The 23,240-nt window shown below is 40.4% G+C and overlaps 1 protein-coding gene across 1 annotated transcript in view; it reads right to left on the minus strand.

Moving 5' to 3' along the window:
* The window catches only part of ush2a (Usher syndrome 2A (autosomal recessive, mild)), a 191,107-nt gene that overhangs the window by 49,978 nt on the left and 117,889 nt on the right, over positions 1–23,240 (minus strand). The window contains exons 54-64 of the mRNA XM_079217420.1: positions 23,077–23,240; positions 22,732–22,941; positions 19,826–20,028; positions 19,630–19,742; positions 18,276–18,495; positions 16,945–17,113; positions 16,602–16,823; positions 5,276–5,499; positions 4,019–4,358; positions 1,300–1,497; positions 957–1,111 (exon numbers count right to left, since the gene is read on the minus strand). Coding sequence (XP_079073546.1) covers positions 957–1,111; positions 1,300–1,497; positions 4,019–4,358; positions 5,276–5,499; positions 16,602–16,823; positions 16,945–17,113; positions 18,276–18,495; positions 19,630–19,742; positions 19,826–20,028; positions 22,732–22,941; positions 23,077–23,240 — 2,218 coding nt within the window. The remainder of the gene's footprint in view (positions 1–956; positions 1,112–1,299; positions 1,498–4,018; positions 4,359–5,275; positions 5,500–16,601; positions 16,824–16,944; positions 17,114–18,275; positions 18,496–19,629; positions 19,743–19,825; positions 20,029–22,731; positions 22,942–23,076) is intronic.

Genomic DNA, 23,240 nt, shown 5'->3' on the forward strand with positions numbered 1-23,240 from the left:
AGAAGGGCAATGCTGCAAGGTTGCTCTTGTAAGTTTACCAAACGTGAAGCAGGGGGCTGCATGTCCAGGAAATTTCTCCTTGACAGAGCAAGGCAGGAAAAGTGATTATTGCACACTTGTATTCAGACAGGTAAGGGGTACTCCAGGTGTGTAGGAGCACATGAGTCTAAGCTCCTGCACACTGTTGACTATTATGGTAAATGTATTGATTACCGAAGAATTAAAAAAAAAACACTGACTTATTAGAAATTCGAAAGATACCTATGTATTTTATCTCAAAGCAATGTTCTCTTTGTGCTCTCTCTCTCTCTCTCTCTCTCTCTCACACACATACACTCCTTTAATTGTTCATCCTAAATTAAAGGAGTGAACTGAACTACGGAGTAAAGTGGTACTTAGTTCAGTGAAGCTCAGTCCATCTTTAGAGGAGCTATTAGATAATTATACAGGGGAATAATGTCTTTATGAAATGGGGTGCTACAATAGAGTAAGGTTTTGGAAAGTGTGAGTGTGTGTGTGTTGGTGTGTGAAGAGAGAGAGCTGTACATGCTCTCAGGACAGAGACAATCAAATAGCATCAAGTAGAAATCAATGGAACAGCTATCTCTTTCCAACTGTAGGTGCAATTGGTAACTATGTACACAATAACTACAATATACGTGTTACTTATGAGTCACTTATTATCTTAAAAGCTAGTGGCTGGTATTTCAAGCTTTACAAAAAGGCAGGCCAGCCCAGTTCTGTGTATTTGCTTTGAATGCTCAAAACTCCCAGCACCCCCTGAACTTTATACTGCTAAAAACTTTAATACTGATGCAGACTCTGTATTATATTTGTGACAGGTAAGCATAAGGTTTGCCACAGAAACTGCTAATGAGCTGATACTGTGACACAACACATTAGTCTGACACAGCAGAACTGTAGTAGCAATAACAAAAACACAGATGTAGTCTTACCTTTGTGCTGTCGGTACAACCAGCCCGGTTACAGACCCTCAGCTGGTAATTGTATTCCTGGAAAGGCCTGATCCCACCCACATCAGTAAAACTCTTTTCATCACCACGGTAGCGCTCTTGTCCATCCCGCAGTATAACATAGTGGGTGATGTCCCCTGGTAAAATGGAGAAGTTACTTTTCAATCAATGTCAGAAGTTTTTCAATATTCAAAAGAAGTGTCTTATTGATTTTCAAGCCCAAATCCACAGTAATCATGAACACCCCTCTCCTGAAGGTAATTTGACTGAACCACATCTACAGAAAGGGTGATTTTTAGTGATACATGCACACATGCATACACACCATTAGGCCTGGCGGGTGCTTGCCATAGCAACTGGATGATGTCATCTCGTTCCCCTAAGCGACTCCAGCGGGGCGGTGCCACTCCCCACGGTTTGTCTTCACTGGTGGTCACTGTTATAACGTTACTGGAGCCTCGTCCAAAGCTGTTCCAGCCCCTCACTCTGTACTCATAGGTGGTGAAGGGCTCCAGGTCAGAGTCTATTAGAGAGTAAGTAAGGTAGGAATGACAGAAGAAGAGGAGCAAATGTGATAGAACAACAAAATAAGGCAGGGTGCAAGAAAATCATTTAATCAACAAATCTGTCAGCAAGATTGTCAATAAATTGATTTATGAATCATTAACCAGCACTGCAACGAGTACAAGTGAGTAATAATGTAAGTGCACACATAGAAGGATCTAATTCCAGTATGCAAAAAAAAAAGTTGTCAACCCGTTGCACGTTCTAACTGAAAGAGCTAATACATGTGTGAAAAAAGACAGCTATCCATTGGTTTAAAAGAAAATTCAAAAAAGAAAAGAAAAACTGTAAATTATCAAAAAGAAAATCCAATACAACAAAGACTTTGCATCTGCTGATTTGAATTATTGAGTGCATTACTTTAATTTGACTGCACAGTCTGTCAATGCAATGAAGTTGCAATATTGAGAAAAGTTAAGATAAGCGATTCAATATATACTTTGCACTCCTCGCCAAGCAGAACACAATTTAAAGACTGTATGTAGAAAAATAATTCTAATGGACTGTTGTACAAAAGGGTAAGGCTTGTGACCCTTTTGTAATACATGGGAGTTGTATTGCCAATGTAAGCACACGTTATATGTACATGCACTATCACTGGTGCATAGTTGTAAACGTCAGGCCGTTACTGAAGCATTCTGGGAGACGGGTTGTGACAACCATTCTGGTGAGGTATACATACAGGAGCATATACATACAGATGCCCTTCCACACACTCACATGCGCATTATTTTTAGGAGTGTTAAGGGACTGCTGCTGTAAATGAGACCATGTTTTAACCGCCAGTTTGAGACTCTTGTCTTTACTACTGTGATAACTGAAGCAGCAAAACACACACAGTGACTGCTATGTGTTTGCATAGCTACATGCCTAAAAATTGAATTTCTGTATTTGATTAGGAACCAATTCCAAAAGTTATAAATACAAATTGGATGTGGACAATACAGTATATATTTATATCAATGTGTAGCTATTTGTGTGTGATCTACCTTAGGATTTTCCCCAGAGAACCATAGCATGATAACCCGCCCGTATGTGTGTGTATGTGTGTGCGCATGTGAAACATCTGGTGTATGGTGGGTGGCGACAGCTTTATGTGCCTCTGCCCAGATGGTGTCACAGCATTGCCTAGAAACTCTTATCTTAAATGCCCCCCCCCCCACCTCCCCCACACACACACGCACACGCACACACACACACACACACACACACACACACACACACACACAAAACCACGGACACTACAGAAGTACACCTAAATGGTAACTAACTGGACACTAACACACACAAAAAACATGTCATTATTGCACAACCACCCATACACACATAACATCCACGACCACAATTAGTCTTGATTAAACAGACGCATCTACCCAGATAAATAATATGTGCACAGACTCAAAATCCTGATGCTACACGCCCACAAACACCAACACACACATACATACATACACCTCTGCCACAGCACAAACTCCCTTTTGGCTGATAAATAGTGGAGAATGTTAAAAATGCCATTTAAACGCCCATCTTTAAGTTTTAATGACACACAAGTGTACAGCATAGAGAGAGTTACCACGTTAACAGCTATCAATGTACACTCCAACAGCTGTCTTGATGTCTGTGTACGTGTGTGGAAGGGCATCTGTCTCTAAAGCCCGTTGATTGCAGCGGCTGACACAGAGTAAATGCAGAATTGGTTTCCGCATGCTCAAAATGTCTATGAACGGTGTGTTTCACAGATGGCTATATTCTGTTCTAGTTGTTCTTCATCATGGCTTAGAGGTCAGAAGCAGGGGTGCAAATATACTATGAATGGGCAAAGGGTTTAAAACTCAATTACATCAAGCAACCAGAGGCATGCTGAAAAAAGAAAATAGTATGTGATTAAAAAGCAAAACGTTGATTTTGGTGCTGCTGACTTTTTATTCAACGATATTTGAACTACAAAGTTATGGAAAGGTCTGAGAAAACTACTTGTGTAACGTCACTCAGGTAACTTTACTTGAATAAACTGCAATCCTCATACCCAGTACAGAAGTCTTTCCAGCTGCTCAGATCACACATTGACACACAACCAACTAAAATTCTAGTTTCCAGATACTAACACCCATGTTTGTAGCAGTACAGTGGAGAGCAGTGATTGGAAAAGGAGGCTGAAAAACATGCTTGATCAAGGAGAAATTGGTCAGACTTGAAGAGGTACAGGAGGCATTGAGTGGTAAAAACATTTTGTTTTAAAGAGAGATAATGAAACAGGCAAATTTGATTGGCGGCAAAACAAATATAGCGGTAGCTATGTCCTTGTGGTTAGAAAACCAGGCTTGTCACCAAAGACTCAACACTAAGGTCCAAAAGGATAAAGCAAAACAAATATATATATATATAAACATACTAAACATAAGCCATGCTAATTACTATGGAAATGTTAGGTAATTTAAAGTGTAACCTATATTTTCTTCCCACCGAACATACACAATTACCTGTATAGGTGTATCTGTTGGAACCACCGCTGTACACAACCTCCTCATGGGATGGGCACAGGCTCCCCTCAAATTGCAGGTCCTCAGTGTGTGTGTGACTGTATGCATCTGCCATTTTGTATGTGTTATCACTTCTGTTTGCATGTGTAGACAGGCCCCGAGTGAGAGTTTCATGAGTGGTGTTAAAGGAAGGTGAGTATGTTGTGGAGGGTTTATCATGGTGCTTGTGCGCAGACAGGACCCATGTGCAGGCGTTCGTAGATGGATCGAGGTCACACAAGCCACAGTAAGCTGTAGAAGCTGCAGCTACAGGGCACACGGCGCCCTGCAAACACTGGTGCTGCACAGAGGAGGAAGGGAGAGACAAAGAGTAGAGAGACCAAATATAAGTATGAGGTTCAGAATATTTATTTGCTTTAAGTGATTTGTCTCCATGATTGCAGAGCACACTGGCACAACTACCACAGAAACTCATCTCACCGAAGCTGACTATTATCTTTTACAAATTCTGAAGGGTTATTCTCGGTCTCTATCACACAATACATGCAGAATGTAGCTATGTTCGTGTTAGTGTGTGGTAAGCATGGTCCTTAATGATATCATTAGAGCTAATGAGAGTTCCTACCCTTTGTCCCTGTGTGTGCGTGCCTCTGTTTGTGTATGTGTGTATGTGTGTGGCTGTCTCATGCTGACTTAGGAACACACAAACACTGCATGACCCCAGCTGATAAATGGAAGATGGCCCAATCCCCAACTCCTGATGTGACAATGAGTTTGGAGGGGAGAGAGCGAGAGAGCGAGTGAGAGAGAGAGAGAGAGAGAGAGAGAGACAGAGAGAGAGAGAGAGAGAGAGAGAGAGGACTGTGGACAAGTGAGAGGGAGAAATTCTACCTACCAATATCCACTGGACGTGTAAAGGCGGTTCTTTTTTCTGCCAGAGTAGCTGTTATTTCTGAAGCTTGAAAGCCACTTGTGACTTGAATGCAAGTATTCATTGGCAGTTGATATTAATTTCATATCCATAGGTGCATTTCAATTTGTTTTCGGTACAAATGTAGTTTTTCTTGTGTATGTGTCCCCTCTCCTCTTTTTCCTTCCACTAATATGCACTTTGCAGGAAATACAGTTTTAACATGCTTGTTAAACACAAAAAATGATGGCAAAACAATGCTCGGTTATTGGAAATGTGGCAAAAACAACATAGTACAACACAAAGACACAAACAGTTGTACACACCACACACATTCTTTCACATACCTGTGTCAGCAGGCCGGATGTAGGTTCATCTGCACACACGTGTCGTTGAGGGTCATAGCCAATCCCATTGCAGCATTCCTCCTCCTGATGTATGACTTTTGACCCACAGCACTGCAGTGTCACTGTGGCATTGCCAGCAGGGTGCATTATGGGATATCCGTCATTACTTACACAGCACAGAGAGGTTGAAGAGTTTATATACTCCTGACCACAGCAGACAAAACCTAGAGATAAGAAAACACACATCACATTATTGTTTTGAATACATTTGATTTCTGATCCTACTGTAGCAGAAAATTATCTTTTATGGAACACCTACAAATGACGACTGTGTATTTTAATTCTCTAAAAAATCAGTTTTAAGTTCTGGATATGTAAATTAGCTGCAAATGTATTATGCACATTTCTATCATTTACATGCTGTGGTTATATATTTACATTCTACAGTGATGTCTGTTTTGTGTCTCACTTTGGCAAAGAATAATAGCCTTTCTATTGTTTTTCTCATCACCTCTACTTCTCCATACTTAGTATACTTAAGTCAAAATACTCAAATACTACTCATCGATATTATTATTTCCTCCTCTTTCACCTCCCTCCACAACCTCTCCTCCTTCCTCAATCCCTTCCCTTCACCTCCTCTTCTTTTCTCTCCATGCTGTCAAAAGATCCAGGCCATGCTGTATTGTCTCTCCTCTACACTTCCCAAACTCTAGTTTCCTCTTCTCCTCAACCTCTATTTTCCAGTCTACACAGTAACAGTATTTACACTGCTCTGAATATTAGTGTGCATCTTCTCTTATCAACTCTTATCCTCCTTTCCTCTTCTCCTTCCCAGTAAGCCTCTTTTTCTCTCCTGTATTCATCTCTTCATACAGCAGTAATATTCAGGCTAGGCTGTCGAAAGTGCGCAAGGGGAGAGGAAGTGTGTTTTTCAGAGAGCTGCCATCTCTGACAGTGATAGGTGATGTCTTTCTGCTACCACTTCACCTTCAGCAGCAAGGTGACATTTAAAATACATATCACTCCATTTCCCTGTAAATGTTTTGCAGCTGAATATCAAATTCCAAGCCAGGTTTCTCCACATTCTCCAGCGCTTCATATTTCACATTCAAATAATTTGAGTCACTTTAAATGATTGACAAATGAAAACTGTTAATGTGTCTGAACATTTGAAGTAGAAATACTCGTTCTTGGTGGATAAAATATAATTTTTGCCTCCATACTGGTAAAAGTTCTACTTCCTTCTGGTTGGAAAAGCTGCTAATTCAGTCTTTGGCATATAATGTCCTTCTTATTGAATATATAAGGTTAGCTAAATGTTTTAGTACTATACTGACTAAATTAACTTTCACACAAATGTGACACCCCAACATAAATATGCCTCTCCTCCCAGGAGGAGAAAATTCTGCCTAAACCAGCAATGGTAGGTCGGTGATTCTTGTGCCCATATTTTTTTACAGAGATCTGGCTCCATTTTGGCCCACCAGATCAAGCTGCAGTTCAAGGGCGGACCACAGGACAGAGCCCCTGTCACTTTTTACAATATGGGACCTTTAAAGGGAGTACACATGGTGCCTTCTCTTCAGTGGCGCTCCTAATAACACAAGTTAAGCCAATGTGGTTACTTTGGCATCTTAGCTTAGTTGAGGGGGAGAATTGTCAAGCTTTGGCCTTGCAATGGATTATGACTATAACATTGTCCTGCTATAATACTGAGTCAGCAAAGTAACCCCCCACTGTGAGAATGCATTGAAAATACAAATGAGCATGGCATGGCACGACACAGCTCTACTAAACTATCATAGATAGAAAAAGGACAAATCGTATTTTAATGAGAGTCCAATTGAAAAAAAAGCTTCTCATTTTAAATCAGACTGAAATGTTATAAGAACCCCTCGGTCTTCTGTGATAATTTAGTTTATTTTTAAATAATCTAACTTTCATGAGGTATTTAGCAAATTCATCCTAACAGCCGATGACATGCTGATCTGTGGCACTATCTACCCCCAGCTGTGTTGCCCATTTTATTTGACAGCAGACATTAAACACTAAGTCATTGCATTGTACCATGGCCTCGCCCTTTAATGGGGCTGCAGCTAGTTGTGGAGTGATAAATAACTTATTGTTTAACAACCCAATCAGCGCTCACTCTTTGCGCACATGAAAAGTGGTTCATTTAGGCAATCATTTCACTTAAAGGCCAGAAGTGGAGGGTGGCACATATTTTCTCCTGCGCTGTTGCAGTGCATTATATCCTCACCGCATCCATCACAGGCAACATGTGACAGGAAAATGCATGTGTATGTGTATGTGTGTTTGATTGTGTGACATAAAGGCAGTCTGACGGCTAGTAACTCACTTAGCAGCGGCAGCTGTTGCAGAGTGGGGGCTTGGTGGCCAATTCCCCCAGCGCCTTACTTCAGCTTCAATGACGCGCAAATAAACAGCTCAACACTTTTCCAAAATAGCTTCCTTCCACTCATCCCTCGTCCTCTCGGCATCTTCACCTCTACTCCTCCCTCCCGTCCGGACACCAGGCCCTCTGCGACTCATAATTTTTACTCATTTATCTCTCTTCCATTTACTCCCAAGCAGTCAGACGGTCTTTCCATGCATCGTTCAACATGAGTTGGTTAAAAAGCACTGCATATCTTGATGCTCTCTTTTGCTTTTTCTGACTTTAGGAAATGGCAACTTTATCACCTGTGATCTGAAGTTTAGGAATTATCTCCTGCCGCTTCTCTTCCCTCAATCTGTTCTTTCTCTGATCATTCTTTTTTTTGCCACATCCCTTACTTCCACTTATATCTCCCAAACTCCACATTGGTCTTTGTCATCCCTATGTAGTTGAAGTTCTACCTCCTTTTAAGTCTTCCCTTTCCCCAATGCTTTATTTTACTTGTCCCTTCATTCTATCATAATATGACTATCCCTTCTTTCTGTTCCAACATTTCTACCTGTTCTTCTTTCCCCATATTTTTTCTCATCATCTTCATTTTCTCTTCCTAATCCACTATTGCTCTCTCTATCGCTCTCTCTGCATCCATTCAGTTCATAGGTCTACATTTGTTTGTTTACTGCTCTGTAGCTAAACTTCACTACTGAATTATCACCCATTCAGCAGAAATCCAATCCCTGTCTTGTAAGCATTATCTGAGTTTGAGTTTGTGTGACATGCTTGTACATTTGTGTTAGCGTTTTGAAACACACACCTACTATTTTCTCCTCCTCTCTGTAAGCTGTGTGCATTTGTGCATGCGTATGCATGTGAGTGTATGTGTTGACAACAGTTTAACACACACCTCTTGTTTTCTCACTTGCATTGCAGAATGCTTCAGCCCTAATCTTCAGATTTACGTTGGATTTGCATACATTCGTTAATAGCATCAGGAGCGCCGCATCAACACAAGGTGCTTAGACAACGTGAATTATTATTAGGGTTTCAGTCATTCCACTTAATGATAAGTCAATATTTAGCCCTGCCAATGAACTACTGATAAAAATGTGTGTTGTGGATTAGGGTTATCCGAGCTCTCTAGGAGACCAAAACCCCTCCACAACTTTAAACAAACCAAACACTTTTAAATACCTGAATATATTACTAGGGGTATTGGCACAAAGTGCAAAGCAAGTGCACACATACTCAGTCTGTGTTCATGCATACTAGCACACACACAGTCACATTGAAGAAGCTTTCATAGACGCAGTCTGGAAGCACACATCTGCACGTGCACACTCATACACAGAAAGGATCAAGCACATACAAGCTGATGTAGTTATTAAAGAACAAGCTTATCACAGATATAAAGAATACATTGGCGTCGGCATATATGCCGGTCAATAAGTTACACAAAATGGCAGAGAAGAAGACATGTTTGAACTTGTGTTTTTGTGTATTTGAATTCAATCTGTTTAAATTAATATTGCTTGGAGAAAGCTTTACTGTATATTGTATCTGATAAACAGAAACCAAAAGGTACCTGCAAATTATACATTTATATATATATTCATACATAAAAATAAACAAGTCATCTGTGGCAGGCTATTTTAACAATAAAAATAATAATAAAAAAAAAATTCTGAATTGTCATGATACAGGCTCTTTCAGAACACACAGTAATACCCTTTTTGTTGAATATTTACTATAGTTGAGAATATATTTTTCATAGGTATATTTATGAGGGTATATTATATATTGTCAACTCAACTACTGATGTATTTTTGTTGAGTTATTTAATTTCCTGCTTTGAAATCCTGCTTAATATCTTGGTGGTCACAACTGGTAAAGAACTCAATTCAAATTATCCTTATCAAATATGTTGTTTGTTAAAACAAACTACATCAGTTCTCATGAAACTCTCAATAAAGGGCATCAGCCTCAACAATCCAGTGTTGGTTGAGCTCTATGCACGAGGGAGTGTATTGTATGTTTGTGTGTATGTGTGTGTGTGTGTGTGTGTGTGTGTGTGCGCACACTTTGTGCTCCAAAGGGGCCGACTATATGCCATGTCGAGAGAAGAAATCGCAGTGGATTGACTTTCTCACACAGTGCATAGTGTTCCCATGTGGACACACACATGTGGATGTTGAGGGCAGCAAGCACACACACATAATCAAAGACACACACACCTACTCTTTTCCCAGCTGACTGGTTGTCCTCTTGTCTTTACCAGCTGGGCATTTGTGTGACATTGTGTGTATGTGCATCTTTGGCTGTATGACTCTCGAGTGTTTGTTTCAGTGTATGTGTGTGTGTGTGTGTGTGTGTGTGTGTGTGTGTGTGTGTGTGTGTGTGTGTGTGTGTGTGTGTGTGTGTGTGTGTGTGCTGAGCTTAGGGAAATGCTTTGGTGGCAGTTATATTTTCACCACTCTACAGGGATTCACTAAAAACTGAGACACAGCAAGCAGCTGTTCGTGTGTGTTTAGTGTCTGTGTGAGAAGGGGGACCGAGATGAATATAGACATTGTGATAAAGAAATGCACAACTTAAAGAGTTTGACAAATGGATAAAACAAGAAAAAACTATTAAAAGATATGATACCAGATGAGCAAGTTTAGCTAAAATAAAGAACGTAACATATTATGGATGCACCAAAATCATGTAGCCAATCATGTAGCCAGGTATATGTGGACATACAAGGAACTTGATTCCATTTTTTTTTTTTTTGCATCTCTCTTGATGTACTTATAAATAGAATAACAGATAGGGACAAGGACAATGAAGGTGGACAATTAAAGGTAATGGATAGACAGGACTGTAATACACAGATGAAGTGAAAACGATATGTGTACAGATAAATTATACAAAAAGCACCAATGACCAACAATACAATAAGAAATAAAATCTCAACGCAAAAGTCAAGTGATAGAGATAGATATAACCGTTTTTGTTAATAATAAAAAAACACTTGTATCAATCTTAAAGATGTTAATTAATTAAACGAGAACTACATATTTTAAAGCAGACACACATGGAGAATCCAGAGCAGATGTATTCATCTCACAGGTAATCCCATATGCTTTCCACTTTCCAATGCTTAAACATTCTGCCGACACCCATTCTTTCCTCAACCCTACCAGAGACATTGTAGCTGACAACACAAAGACCCATGAACCGCCTCTTTCAGGTTATCCATCACTGTCATCAATGTAATCTGAGAGTTGGTGAGTTGGGGGCGTGGCACGGGCCCTATGTAGCACCAGGATGTTCAAAACAAGTGCTGGCCAGCAAGCAGAGATTCTCCAGTGGCTACCTTTATGTCTATGTTAGTGCTTCCAAGCCTTGGGTGCATCTCCAGAGGAGAAAACGCCCGCCGTTGAACTCAAGTACAACTTTTAGCAGAAGACGGGAGGAAATGTGAGGCAATAAATAACGTAAATAAGTGTCAGGTAGCTCTGTGTATTTGTTGCTGTCAAATAATTGACTGAATTCAAAGAGGAATTTTTACAGCACTGAGACACACTCATTTCATTAGTTTGGATAACTTTTTGTACAGATTTCAGTGCAAAAAAGCCCAAATGTAACACCCCATAAATTAACTTTAGTAAGCTACACTTTCAAGGTGAATGCAAGCACTGAAATCTTTTGAAATTAATAATAAGCACTGGGAATGCACCTTAGCCAGTACAAAAATGGTTACTGTTTGTTGAAAAATGGTTCAACACAAACAAACAAGTTTAAATATAATAATGGGCACCTTTGTCATATGACCTGAACAGCAGCACAAAGCAGTCGTAAGTTGAATAAAGGGTAACTAAAACATCCTGCCCCTGTGGTGTAGGGATAACAATTGAATAGAGAACAAAGGGTTTTAATGATTGTAAAACACAGTGATGTGGAAGTACGTAGCACTACTATGCAGTCTTCAATTGCAACTTCATCCTGTAGTAGTCAATTAAAGTAAAGTAGTACAAATGTCAAGGTCTCACATTCTCTCCCTGCTCATACCTGGAAATGATGTCTTTTAATATTATTAACTTGTAAACTTTTGATAAATTCACAATGTTTAACAGTAACAATATAAAAAAACACACAGGCAAGTAGACACGTACACATGTACACACACACACACACACACACACACACACACACACGCACACACACAGATTGTCCTCCTTTCTGTGCTCCTGACAGCCTCTGGTTTTATTCTTGCCAGTCATTAAAGTAAACCTAATAGAAAAGCCATCATCATAAATACATTAACAGAGAGAGAAATGTCTTCCTGTGTTCAGAGAGTACTCGATCTTCTAAAGCAGCCAGACGCTGCTGTTTGGAATGCACTACCGTTGGCCATTTGCTACCCATCATTGATGAGGGGCTTTTGGCAATGATAAACACACACACACACACACACACACACACACACACACACACACACACAAACTGATGAGAATCTTTTGGCCGAAATAAAAAAGGACATGTAAAAAGGGTGTGTTTCTCTGCATAAAAAAAAAACATGTAAAAATGCAAACACATTGAGAAACATATACCGAATCAGAGAGCGACATACAGAAAATGAGGCATGCATGCACCAAGTTGAAGTAATAAACCATGCACACTTGCACACATATACACACAAACGCATCCACTCTCACAACTCCGCCAGGCTCTGAGTGAGCTAGCTTAACTACTGGGATAATTTCCCTCCAGCAAATGGTCACTGTGCCCTTGAAAAACATATTTGATTATTACTTTTTTTCCCCTCCTCTTTTTTCTTTTAGCATCATCACAGCCATTTTCATCACGCGCTCTGATGATGGCACGGCAAGGCGCGTTAAGATAACACCCCGGCACCGCCAGGCTTTTAACACTTAAACGGTGAAAAGGGATATTCAGATTTGTCCTTGAACGTTTGAATGGGCCTGCTGGGCTGGGACACAGGGAGGGAGTGAGGGAAGGAGTTAAAGAAATGCATACAAGTTTAAGATTCACTTACTTTAAGAAAAAATGAGGTGGGGAGGGCATTTATGGTAACAGCCACAGTGACAAATGGGCAAGGTGAGGTTGAAGGGCAGATTGAAGAGTTAAAGAACTGTACACTATAAAGAAAACTATGAAGGGGAAATGATTAGTGGAGCGCGCACAGCGAGGCGAGGGACTTTGGGAGAGTCAGGGAGCAACAGGAGGCCAAAGACACCACACACGTTCTTCCAAACACCATCTAATCTCACCTAAGTCATAGCTAAACATCTTACATACGAACTCAGCGAGAGAAGAAAAGAGGAGCAAGTGAAGAGCTTAAAAGTTGGTCTCGAACCTGCAACACAGGAGGAAATGCTGCAAGAAAACTGAGGCACTCCTGTCCAAAAATAAACAGTATTTAATCTACTTGAAAGTGAAATGAAAGCTGTTTAAACAAACTGGCAGATTTGGAAGGGAGGGATTTAGCATGGAGACTTTGTGTTATTGTATAAGAACTACAGAATGCTGAGGAAAGGATTATAGAGACCATCTCAATAATACCCCAAAGACTGTAACGAGGCAGAGTATAAGCAAGGTCTGCCATTTAAGAGAGTATATTCCTCCTACTTAACGAGGTAAGTTTGAATAAAGACACAAGTAGGCAGGAATTTATACAAAATGAATATAGTTAGACTCGTAAATTGGAGGAAAATAGGTTTGAAGCCTAACTTATACAAGTGAGGTGCAAGCCATTACGTGGCAGGTGTAGATTGTACTGATTTAAACTGAAATCTGTTCTGTCAGATGTGGATGACTGAGTACGATAAATGTGAAACACATACTTGGGGTAAGGTGGACAGGAACAATGTCAACTGAGCTAAACCTAAAGAAATATTTAGAAGAGCACAGACACTTAACCCCTAATTGCTCCCCGTAGCTGTGTCTGCGGTGTATAGAGCAAAAATGTAAGTCGCTTTGGATAAAAGCAACAGCTAAATGAAATGTAATGTAATGTAATGTAAAGCACAGTCCACTGGCACAGCTTTGGCTTTCTTTCTTCTTTGGTACAGGTTGTGTGAGATGACGTTTCTGACCCAGACTCTATTTCACCTGATTCACACTGGTTTCCTGTTTCAAATAGTCTTGTGCACATGTGTATGTGTGAGTGCTTATACAATTGTGTGGTGCATAGTTTTAGATGTGGATAGAATCGTGTATGTATATACATACATGCTTTGTGAGTGTGTGTGGTTGTGTATGAATGTTGTTGTATGTGTATGCTTGTGTGTATATCTACCTGTGCACATGTGCACGCAAGCCGGTATGTGTATCTATTGCCAGACGGCTGTCTCCTGGCATCGCTGTTCCCCTGCAGTGTGTGTGTATGGTTGTTGACAGTGTGGACGGTAATGTGTGATAGATCGCACTTCGGGGACCCCATAATCACATCAGCCTAACCTAGTCTATCAGCTGGGCACAATGGGATACCCTTCACTCCTCCTTTAATCTGCTCCATCTAGCTCTTCACCACTCTTCTGTTCTCTCCGGGTTTTTTTTTATTCTTCTCTCATTCACTTTCCCTCCCTTTCTCTCATTTTTTTCTTTTTGGTTTCCTGTCTGATGCATATTTTAAAACTTTTTTAGTTCTCTTTCATTCTGTCTTTCTTTCGTCACCATGTATGTTTAATTGTGCATTATTTCTTACTATGTACATTTGAATAACAATGTTTTATATTGTATGCATCAAATTATACCTTATTTGTATTCTTCTCTCTATTTCTTTCTGCCATAATTTTCCTTTTTTCATGGTATTTTGTATACATTTTTATGGTTGAACTTATTTATCATCTATTTAAAATAGAGTTTAATGCAATCTGTGGTCTTCTCTTGGTTGCATTATATTTCATGCTTTATTATTTCTCTTTCTTTCACAAATCTGTCTCTCACTGTATCATTAAAAATACAAAACCCTGGACATGGTGAGAGGCACTGATGAGAGTGAGTGGTGCCAAGGTTAAGTAGCATATCCTATAATAGGTGTTGCTGTGTGTGTGTGTTGTGTGTGTTAGTGTGAGTGTCTTGAAGCAGACGTGTGGGGTCGAGGTTGCATAGCCAGCCCCAGGGCTCCCCGACAGCGCAGTGCACCCGGCAAATGGCCCTTAGCCTTGCTAGCGCCGCTAGCCCTGCGATCCATCATACCATATGTTCTCAATGGGGAAGCTAACGCTAATGACTGATGAGTGGATGGGAAGGGGGCACCTAAAGGAAGGGAGGGGGAAGAGGACGAAAAGGTGGTGGAAGGAGAGAGGGGGAGCAAAAGGCTAGAGGAAAAAAGCAGAAGGAGTGGGAAACAAGTTGAGGAAAAGTAAGCAAGAAGATGACAAAGGAGCAAAGGAGATGTGAAATGTGAATCGCCTGACACCTCATTTTAATACACTTGCAACTATACTTTACACTTGTCACTTTCACATAATCACTTCATCCCGTGCACTTTATTTTAATTTAATTTTAAATTTAATTTTAATTTATATTCCGTAGTTCTAATTTTAAATACTCAGTAGACCCAATTGTAAATATTCATGCTCCCTTTTATTGTACTCTGTTTTATGTTTATCGTTAAATGTTTATTGTTAAATGTTAAATGTCATGCACCTTCCGCCAGGACAAATTCCTTGTATGTGTAAACATACTTGGCAATTAAATGGTTTCTGATTCTGATTCTGAAATAAATTACAAACGGAGATGGAGTGGAAGAGGAGGTGGGGAGCATGAGCACGCCTTGGGAGGGCACCTCAAATGAAGGATGACCATATAGCCTGTGCTTGGTTGGAAGAGAAAAGGGGATCGAGTGAAGGAGAAGGAAAGGAAACAGAGTAGAAAACTCTCAAATGTCAAATTAACGAACAAAACTCTGTACATGAGATCACTGTTTGAGAGTGAAAACTCTAAAAGAGAGTATATTTTAGTTTCTATAATATGGGAGAGTAGCAAATGATAACAGCCATGAAATCAAAAAACAAGTATTGTTTTTCTGATTTCTTGCTTCCTAGGAACTTTTTTGTCAGCATGCACATGTTTTTGTGTGGGAAGGGATCTTGTGTGTGTGTGTCAGTGTGTGTCTGTGTGTTTTCGGCTAGGCTAATGGAGTACTATAGGTCTACCCATATGGGCCATTGTTTATGTGTGATGAATAGAGTCCACGTGTCTGTCTCTGGCACTCAACACTAAGCGAACCCTGCCGAGGGCACCCTGTTGACTCTGTGTGTGTGTTTGTGTGTATGTGTGGGTGCATGTAGTCTATATGTGTAAAAGTGTGTGCGTGTGTGTAGGAGAGAGAATGAGTGTGTATTTGTCCTGCTGTGTGCTTGGCAGTGCCCTCAACGGTGCCATCCCGAGTGTGTTTCATCATCATCTGCCATGACAAAGATGTCTAATGACACACACATACACACACACACACACGTACACACACACATGCACGGTCCCATCTGTGCCATGGTATCCGGGTGCTTTGGGACACTGCGGGAGAGGAAGAAAGGGAAACGACCCCACGTTCCTGCACCATGTGTCTACCTCAACCCTTTTTGCTTTTCTCTCTTGTCCTATGATTTTATATCTCCCCCCGCCCATAAACATTAAGAAGACGTCACCAGGGACTAAACTCTAACAAAATCCTTTTTGGGCCAGAGTGACTGGTTTTCTGAACAAAGGGCCTTTTTGTTGATTGGATTTTACAATAAAGGGTTTTCTCAAGATAATAACAGTTTTCTATCCAGAAGGATCAGCATCCCATCAAACTTCACCCAAATGTGCTTTCATTGTTGGGCAAATAACCTAATCAGTGCAGAATATTTTCATTTCTCCCTTTATTCTAACAAAAGTGGGTTTTCATGTTTGAATCTGAGTGTTTTCTTTACTCACCTGGGGTATATGAACGCACTTCCCCACTCTCAGCATCACCACAGCACACAAGAGTATCTTCTACAATACGGCCTCCACAGCATTGGGCCCCATAGCCATCATGGAGGCTCCCACTACAGCAAAGCTGGCCGCCTTTCATGAAGTAAGGAACCCCCCCACAGCAGCTGTCACCCAGCCCTACTGAGACCCGGCCCTGCTCGTGGTCAGGGCAGCAGTTTTCATCTACAAAGACAAAGACAGAGGAAGGAAACACTTGAACGACATGGAAAAGATTAGACTCAAGTCAAGTAGAAAAGAGCAAATCCCTTGCAAGTGTAAACATATGAAGTGATTTGACACTCACTGGTTTTTACATGAATATAGTATCCTCCACAGCACTGGTGGTTAGGGAGCGCTGGGAGCAGTTTGCCATTGCAGCAGACCGGATTGGAGGAATTAATCAAACTCAGGTAACTGCCCTCACAGCAATGATGATGTGGTTTCTTAGTGTACAGCAGCCCACTGCAGCAAACCTGGTTGGCATACAATACATTGACATGGATGAGAAAATATGTAAACTAAATCCACACAACCACACAGACTGCCAAAGAGAAAGCCATCATGTCATTACGGGGATTGTTCCTTTGTCGGGCCAAACTCCCTAAAAATTATTGTTTAAAGGCTTTCTTTATATATATCACACCCACATTACCAATACACAATGTTCTTTGTGGTATAGAATATTTTTTCTGAGGAACTTGAGTGTGTCTCTTAAGTAGGTGTGTATGAGCTAAAAATGTTGTCATTGTTTGTACCATTGGGTGCTGTGGGGATAAATGTATAGCTGGAGGATTCACTGTGCCAACTTGGCTGGCATTCAATGACACAAGGATGGAAGTGAACGCAGATGACAAGTTAATCTGTTTAGAGAAATGAATCACCGCAAAAATGACCACTTAAATAGTGTGCACTCGAAAGAGGAAATGTGAGAGTATGTATTTGTCTGTGGGTCTCTGTGTTTCTTTTGTGCTTTTGTGTCTATGTCTGGTGACTAATATCCTGAGGGAGTACACAGCAACAATGTATTCTCCACTTCAGATCAGCAGCCAAAGCAAAGACCCTGGATCCTCTATCTTGTTTTTACACATTGTTGTTGTTGTACAATGATTGATGATTGTAGTTTTAATGATTACTTATGACAAGTTCTAGTTAAAAGAGGCTTTTGGATTTTGGCGACAAGGGCAGAGGAGAGAGGATTAGAGCAGAAGAAAAAAGAAATACTGAATGTAGAAGAGCAGAGCAGGAGAGAGGTGAAACATCAGCCTCTAAAATGTATCTTCTCAATTCATCCATAATCAACATTTGTGTCGTGGAATGCTTTTCAAAACGGTGTGTTATTCAGTACATATGTCAACAACACACTATCATTATATATTGCATGTGGAAGCATGTGTTTTTTCTGGCAATACTTGTGACTTGACAAAAAATAAAAAATGCTGTAGCCCTCCAGAACAATCAATATTGTATTGTATTGTTTTAACCTGTAAACGGTGTTCTTTCTTTCAGCCCAGCATGCATGTTAATGTAGTGTTGTTCAATGTATATCATGAATAAACAAATGGATGAAGAGTATCCTATAGCCCCACTTCATACAGGACAAAAACAATGTGTACCAAAAGGCCAGAACATTATCACCTGAATGTCAGGATGGAAGCAGGACATCCCACACACACCATGACTGGCAGGACACTGTAGGTACGAACATCTGAACCTTACACCACCTGACTCTTCCCCCACAGAGGATGTGACCCCTGTTGACCCAATGGCACATGACCTCAAGGTCCGTCTTAAAACATCATAGCCCAGCATGATCCCACTGGGTCTGCCTGGACAGGACCAGTCCAACCTCACCACCCTGATGGAGAGAGAGAGACAGAGAAGGAGATGGAGAGTGAGAGAAATATAAAGATATGTTCTCCTTCACACTGCTTTCACACTACTGGGAGGCACACAATAACTTTGTCACACACACACACACACACACACACACACACACACACACACACACACACACACACACACACACACACACACACACATTCATGCATGGTTAATGCCTGACAAAGTTGAGTTACAGTGTCAGAGTGTGTGTGTCTTTATACACTTCTCACTATTGATTTTCCTCTTTTTTATCTCTGACATCTTTGGCAGGAGAAAGACCTGTGTAGTAACACACAGACTTACAACTTACACAGTCTGCTACACAGGAAAGTGTAGGAAAGCAACAAATCACCACTTACTCTGCAAGATTTGCAACATTGAGATTTAGGTCAAATGTGGGAAGCAGAGCATTTTAAATGTCTTTAAATATAACTGAATGCAAATAAAATGTGAGTTTACCGTAATATTTTATCAATTTTGATATCTACTTTAAGGTTATATGATTATATAAAATAGTCAGAAAACCATTATAAAAAAAATTATATGGCTTATCAGTAATTACTACAACATTTTGTATTCAGTATTTCAATCTTGATCGACTATTGAAGATGAATAGATGCAACAATCACTGTGTCTTCAACGGCTGCGGGTTTTAAAGTCGCTGGAATAATTATAGTTATTGTCCCATTGCCTGCAAAATCTGGTTTTAAAGTACAACTGAAATTGCGTGAAAAAACAATTTAAATAATTTTATTCTTTATTGATATACAGGTTACTAGTGCTGAGTAAAATCAAATGTTCGCATAGTCCTGTTATATCTTGTCAACATATTGTGCTGCCTTCAAAAGACAAAAGACCTCCACCATTTACTCTGTTAGTGCCAGTTGTATTGATTCTGCTGTGTCAAACAATACAAACCAAGCTTCTGCGCTGCCGATAAACATGGACAATTACTACATTCAAACCAAAAGCTATAAAGTTTTATCAATCTAGATGGAACACTTTAAAATGGTTATGAACAAATATTTCCATAAGAACAAATAGTAGAGTCCATATAGAAAGTAAAATACTTTACTGAAAAGAAATATTTGCAAAACATCTCTGTTACCTGGGATCGATCACATGTGCGTGTGGTGTGGCCAGATCAGCAGGCAGGTCCTCCACAGTAGTTGTCTGAGTAATATTACTACGCACACATGCATACACAGTACAGACCTCCACCTGAAATACACAAACACAGCAGGCATAATGTGCGTTTGTGTGTCTGCGTTTGGGTGAGCTTATCTGATTTTGATTGTGTGTACCTGTACGTTGTAGACGGTAAAAGGCAGCAGGTCGCCCAGCAGGTAGGAGCCTGAGCTGTTGTCTACACTGCCATGAAGATGGCCGTTAAGGTATATGTAGTAACCAGTAACTACTCCATTGGGCTGTAAAGGGGGGAACCAAAGCACACGAACTGTGCTGCTGTTAACTGGAACCACCTCTGGGGCAGAAATCCCGTCTGGCTCTGAGGATAGCAAATGCGAGTACAGAAAATAGTTTGAACAGGATGTTTTATGGTTTGAAGGTACGAACATTCAAGATGTGGTCAACTTCAAATATGCAAGTTTAAGTTGTGGTCTGAAACCAATGCTCTCACCATCATGTAATATTTTACACATAGACTATCTATCTAGTAAGAACAGCACTGCAATAGATGGGATTGGTGTTTGGATTTTCCAAGGCATATTTTCCCGCAAATTTGATTTGAACTGCCACAAAAACAACATCATTAAATCTTTAAAATGGTGCCGCATAAGTAATAATTAGGCCAGGCCTTTAACAGTCACGAGAAAACTATGTGTTGTGGTTCCCAGTATGCACAATGATATTTTATAACATGAAACATTCTTAGTCTTGGAATACACCTTTTACATAGAGGTGTATGTTGTCAAATCATATTTGTGTGTGTGTGTGTGAGAGGGAAAAAGATAGACATGGACACACACAGCTTATAGGTATGTGATTGTGTGTACAGCACGACAGAGTGTGTTTGTGCGTGTGACTCAGAGAAAAACAGAGAATGTGTGTCGGTGTGTATATAATGCAGGACGACTGTGAGTCTGTGTGTTAGTGAGGGAGGGAGATCACCTGTGTGTCCCTGTGTGTGTGCAGTACAGCGTTGCTAATGTTATCTAGCAGCAAATGAAATGTAGAGCAGGGGGCTGGATTTAGGTAGGTACATTGGCAGCAAATGAATGGGGTTAACTTCACTTACCTGAGTGCATTTTCACCAAGAATAATTGATTGACTTGGATGGTCAGCGCACTCCCTCACTTTTTCTCTGTCTTAGAGGCAGTAGTAAATGACAGTCTTTACCTTACCGTGTTATGTTATTATATTCTCTCTGTCTTCCACTGCCCTGTCCATCAAATTCGCTTTGTCCTTAATAACTTCTGAAAACTCCTATGGTGATTAATTTAATATGGCAACCAATAGGAAATTACTTACAGATACAGAGGCAAAATGATGGAGTGAATGAATAAATCTAAAAAAAAAACAGGACACAGAAGATATATTCTGTGAAAGCAGAAGATAGAGATACAGTGGGCACATGTTTTAAGTCAAAGAGTGGGAGACTGAAAACAGGGTATCATTAATTGTATAAAATGTTCTTCACACATCAATGGAGATCAGGCTGTGAGTAGAAAAGCGAGACAGAAAACCAAAAAGAGGGACATCATATGAGACGGTGTGTGAGAGAGGTAATCATACAGACTCCATCTATTATTCTAAGTGAAAATGCACTCAGCTAAGAGAAGTTAACCCAATTCATTTTCTGCCAATGCACTTACCTAAACCCAACCTACTGCTCTACATTTCATTTACTGCAGGATGGCATTATCAACGCAATACTGCACACTGAGCCTCTTTCACACACACACACACACACACACACACACACACACACACACACACACACACACACACACACACACACACACACACATATTTTTCTTGCCAATTAGTCTTGATGTTAGCATTGCCCTATAGATTGCAGGCCATGTTAGGATGGTTGGTAGGGTTGAGCTGCATTTGGCCTTGGTCTGTGTGTGTGTGTGTGTGTGTGTGTGTGTGTGTGTGTGTGTGTGTGTGTGTGTGTGTGTGTGTGTGTGTGTGTGTGTGCATACTCTTATGGCTGTAAAATAATGAAATTACCTCCAGAGCCCTCTCAGTTAAACGAGCCATGCTTTGCCTTTAGCACCTAATGATTTTCTAATGTTTTTAATGCACTTTTTATTATACTGCTCAGATTAGAGGAAAAGAGAGAGGCCTCTGACATATGATAATACTGAAAATGAAAGAGAACGGTGATGGGGAGAAAAGAGGAAGAGAGATGGTGAGAACGAAGGATTGAGGAGGAAATTGAGACAGAAGGAAAACAACAGATGGATTGAACAGCCTCTGATATATGATTCCACAGAGTGAAAGAGTTGAGAGCTAACTCTTAAATGCTGAGAGACTGGGCTGTGAGTTTGAGAGGAAAATGGAGAGAAAAGTTGTGATGACGGTTAAATAGCCGGTGCAATTCATAGCTAAAGAAAGTAAAAACTGACCCTGCCTGAAAAAGGGAAAAAACAGTAGATCTGAGAACTCATGTTCTTTGCTCATATTCCATATAATACTAAAATTGTGAGAACTCTATTATAGATTTTTATAACTACATAGTTTGGTGCAAGTTTCCCCAATGAACATAAAGGACAGATATGATTTCACTTATATTTAGAAATGTATTTCTCCATAGAATTATACTTTTTGATGTATTGTAAAGTATGGTAATTATAGCCCTTATAAGGCATTGGGAACAGCCATGTTTGCTGTCCTGTTTGACAGGTAGAGCGTTGCTTGTATGTGTGGCTATGTGTGCAGTTTGTGTGCGTTTGTCTGCGTGTGGTGCCAACAAGTATTTTACAACACCTTAAATCTGGCTCATACACACTTTGTATTGATTTCATGCCTCACTACATGATGTGTTTAACATCTCCTGTGAAGCACATTAACACAGACCCCTCTCTAGGATGTATTGAATTTATGTACTGTGCATGACACACTTATATGTATTTACAGTATTGTGCACAATAACACCCTCAGACATATCTGAAGACAAATTTTAACTTAATTTCTAAGATTGATTGTTGGCCAAATATCACACAATTGTATACACACATACCTCCATCTTCTGTGGTGACGTTAACCGTTGCCTTAGTTGTATTATGTGCTCCGTTCGACACCTGCACTGACAACAGATATGTGGTGCTGGGCCAAAGGTCACTTATCACTGTGGACGTGATCTCAGGGGGGAAAGCCAAGATTTGACTTAACCGGGAAGACATTACTGTCAGAAAGTAAGATTCCACCTCTCCCTGTAGGTCTTGCAAAGCTAAAGATGACACGAAGAGAGAGGGAGAAAAAAGAGAGAAGTCACTTTTCGATAATTGTCATGTCACAGAAAAATCACCAAATGACTTTGCTGGGCAGACTGTGTTTGTGTGTTTAAAAGAGAAATTAATCTTACAGGGTTGTGTCCAGGTGACCTGTACAGCAGTGTGATTGACAGCGTGGGCAGACAGAGACGGAGGGTGGTGGGGAACCCCCGCCATGGTCACCGCGGGAACAATCTGTCCCGAGGAGTAGCCCACGTCATTATGTACCACTAACTGATAATGGTAACGGGTGAAT

The sequence above is a fragment of the Taurulus bubalis genome (assembly GCF_910589615.1).
Source record: "Taurulus bubalis genome assembly, chromosome: 4".
Taxonomy (NCBI): Eukaryota; Metazoa; Chordata; class Actinopteri; order Perciformes; family Cottidae; genus Taurulus; species Taurulus bubalis.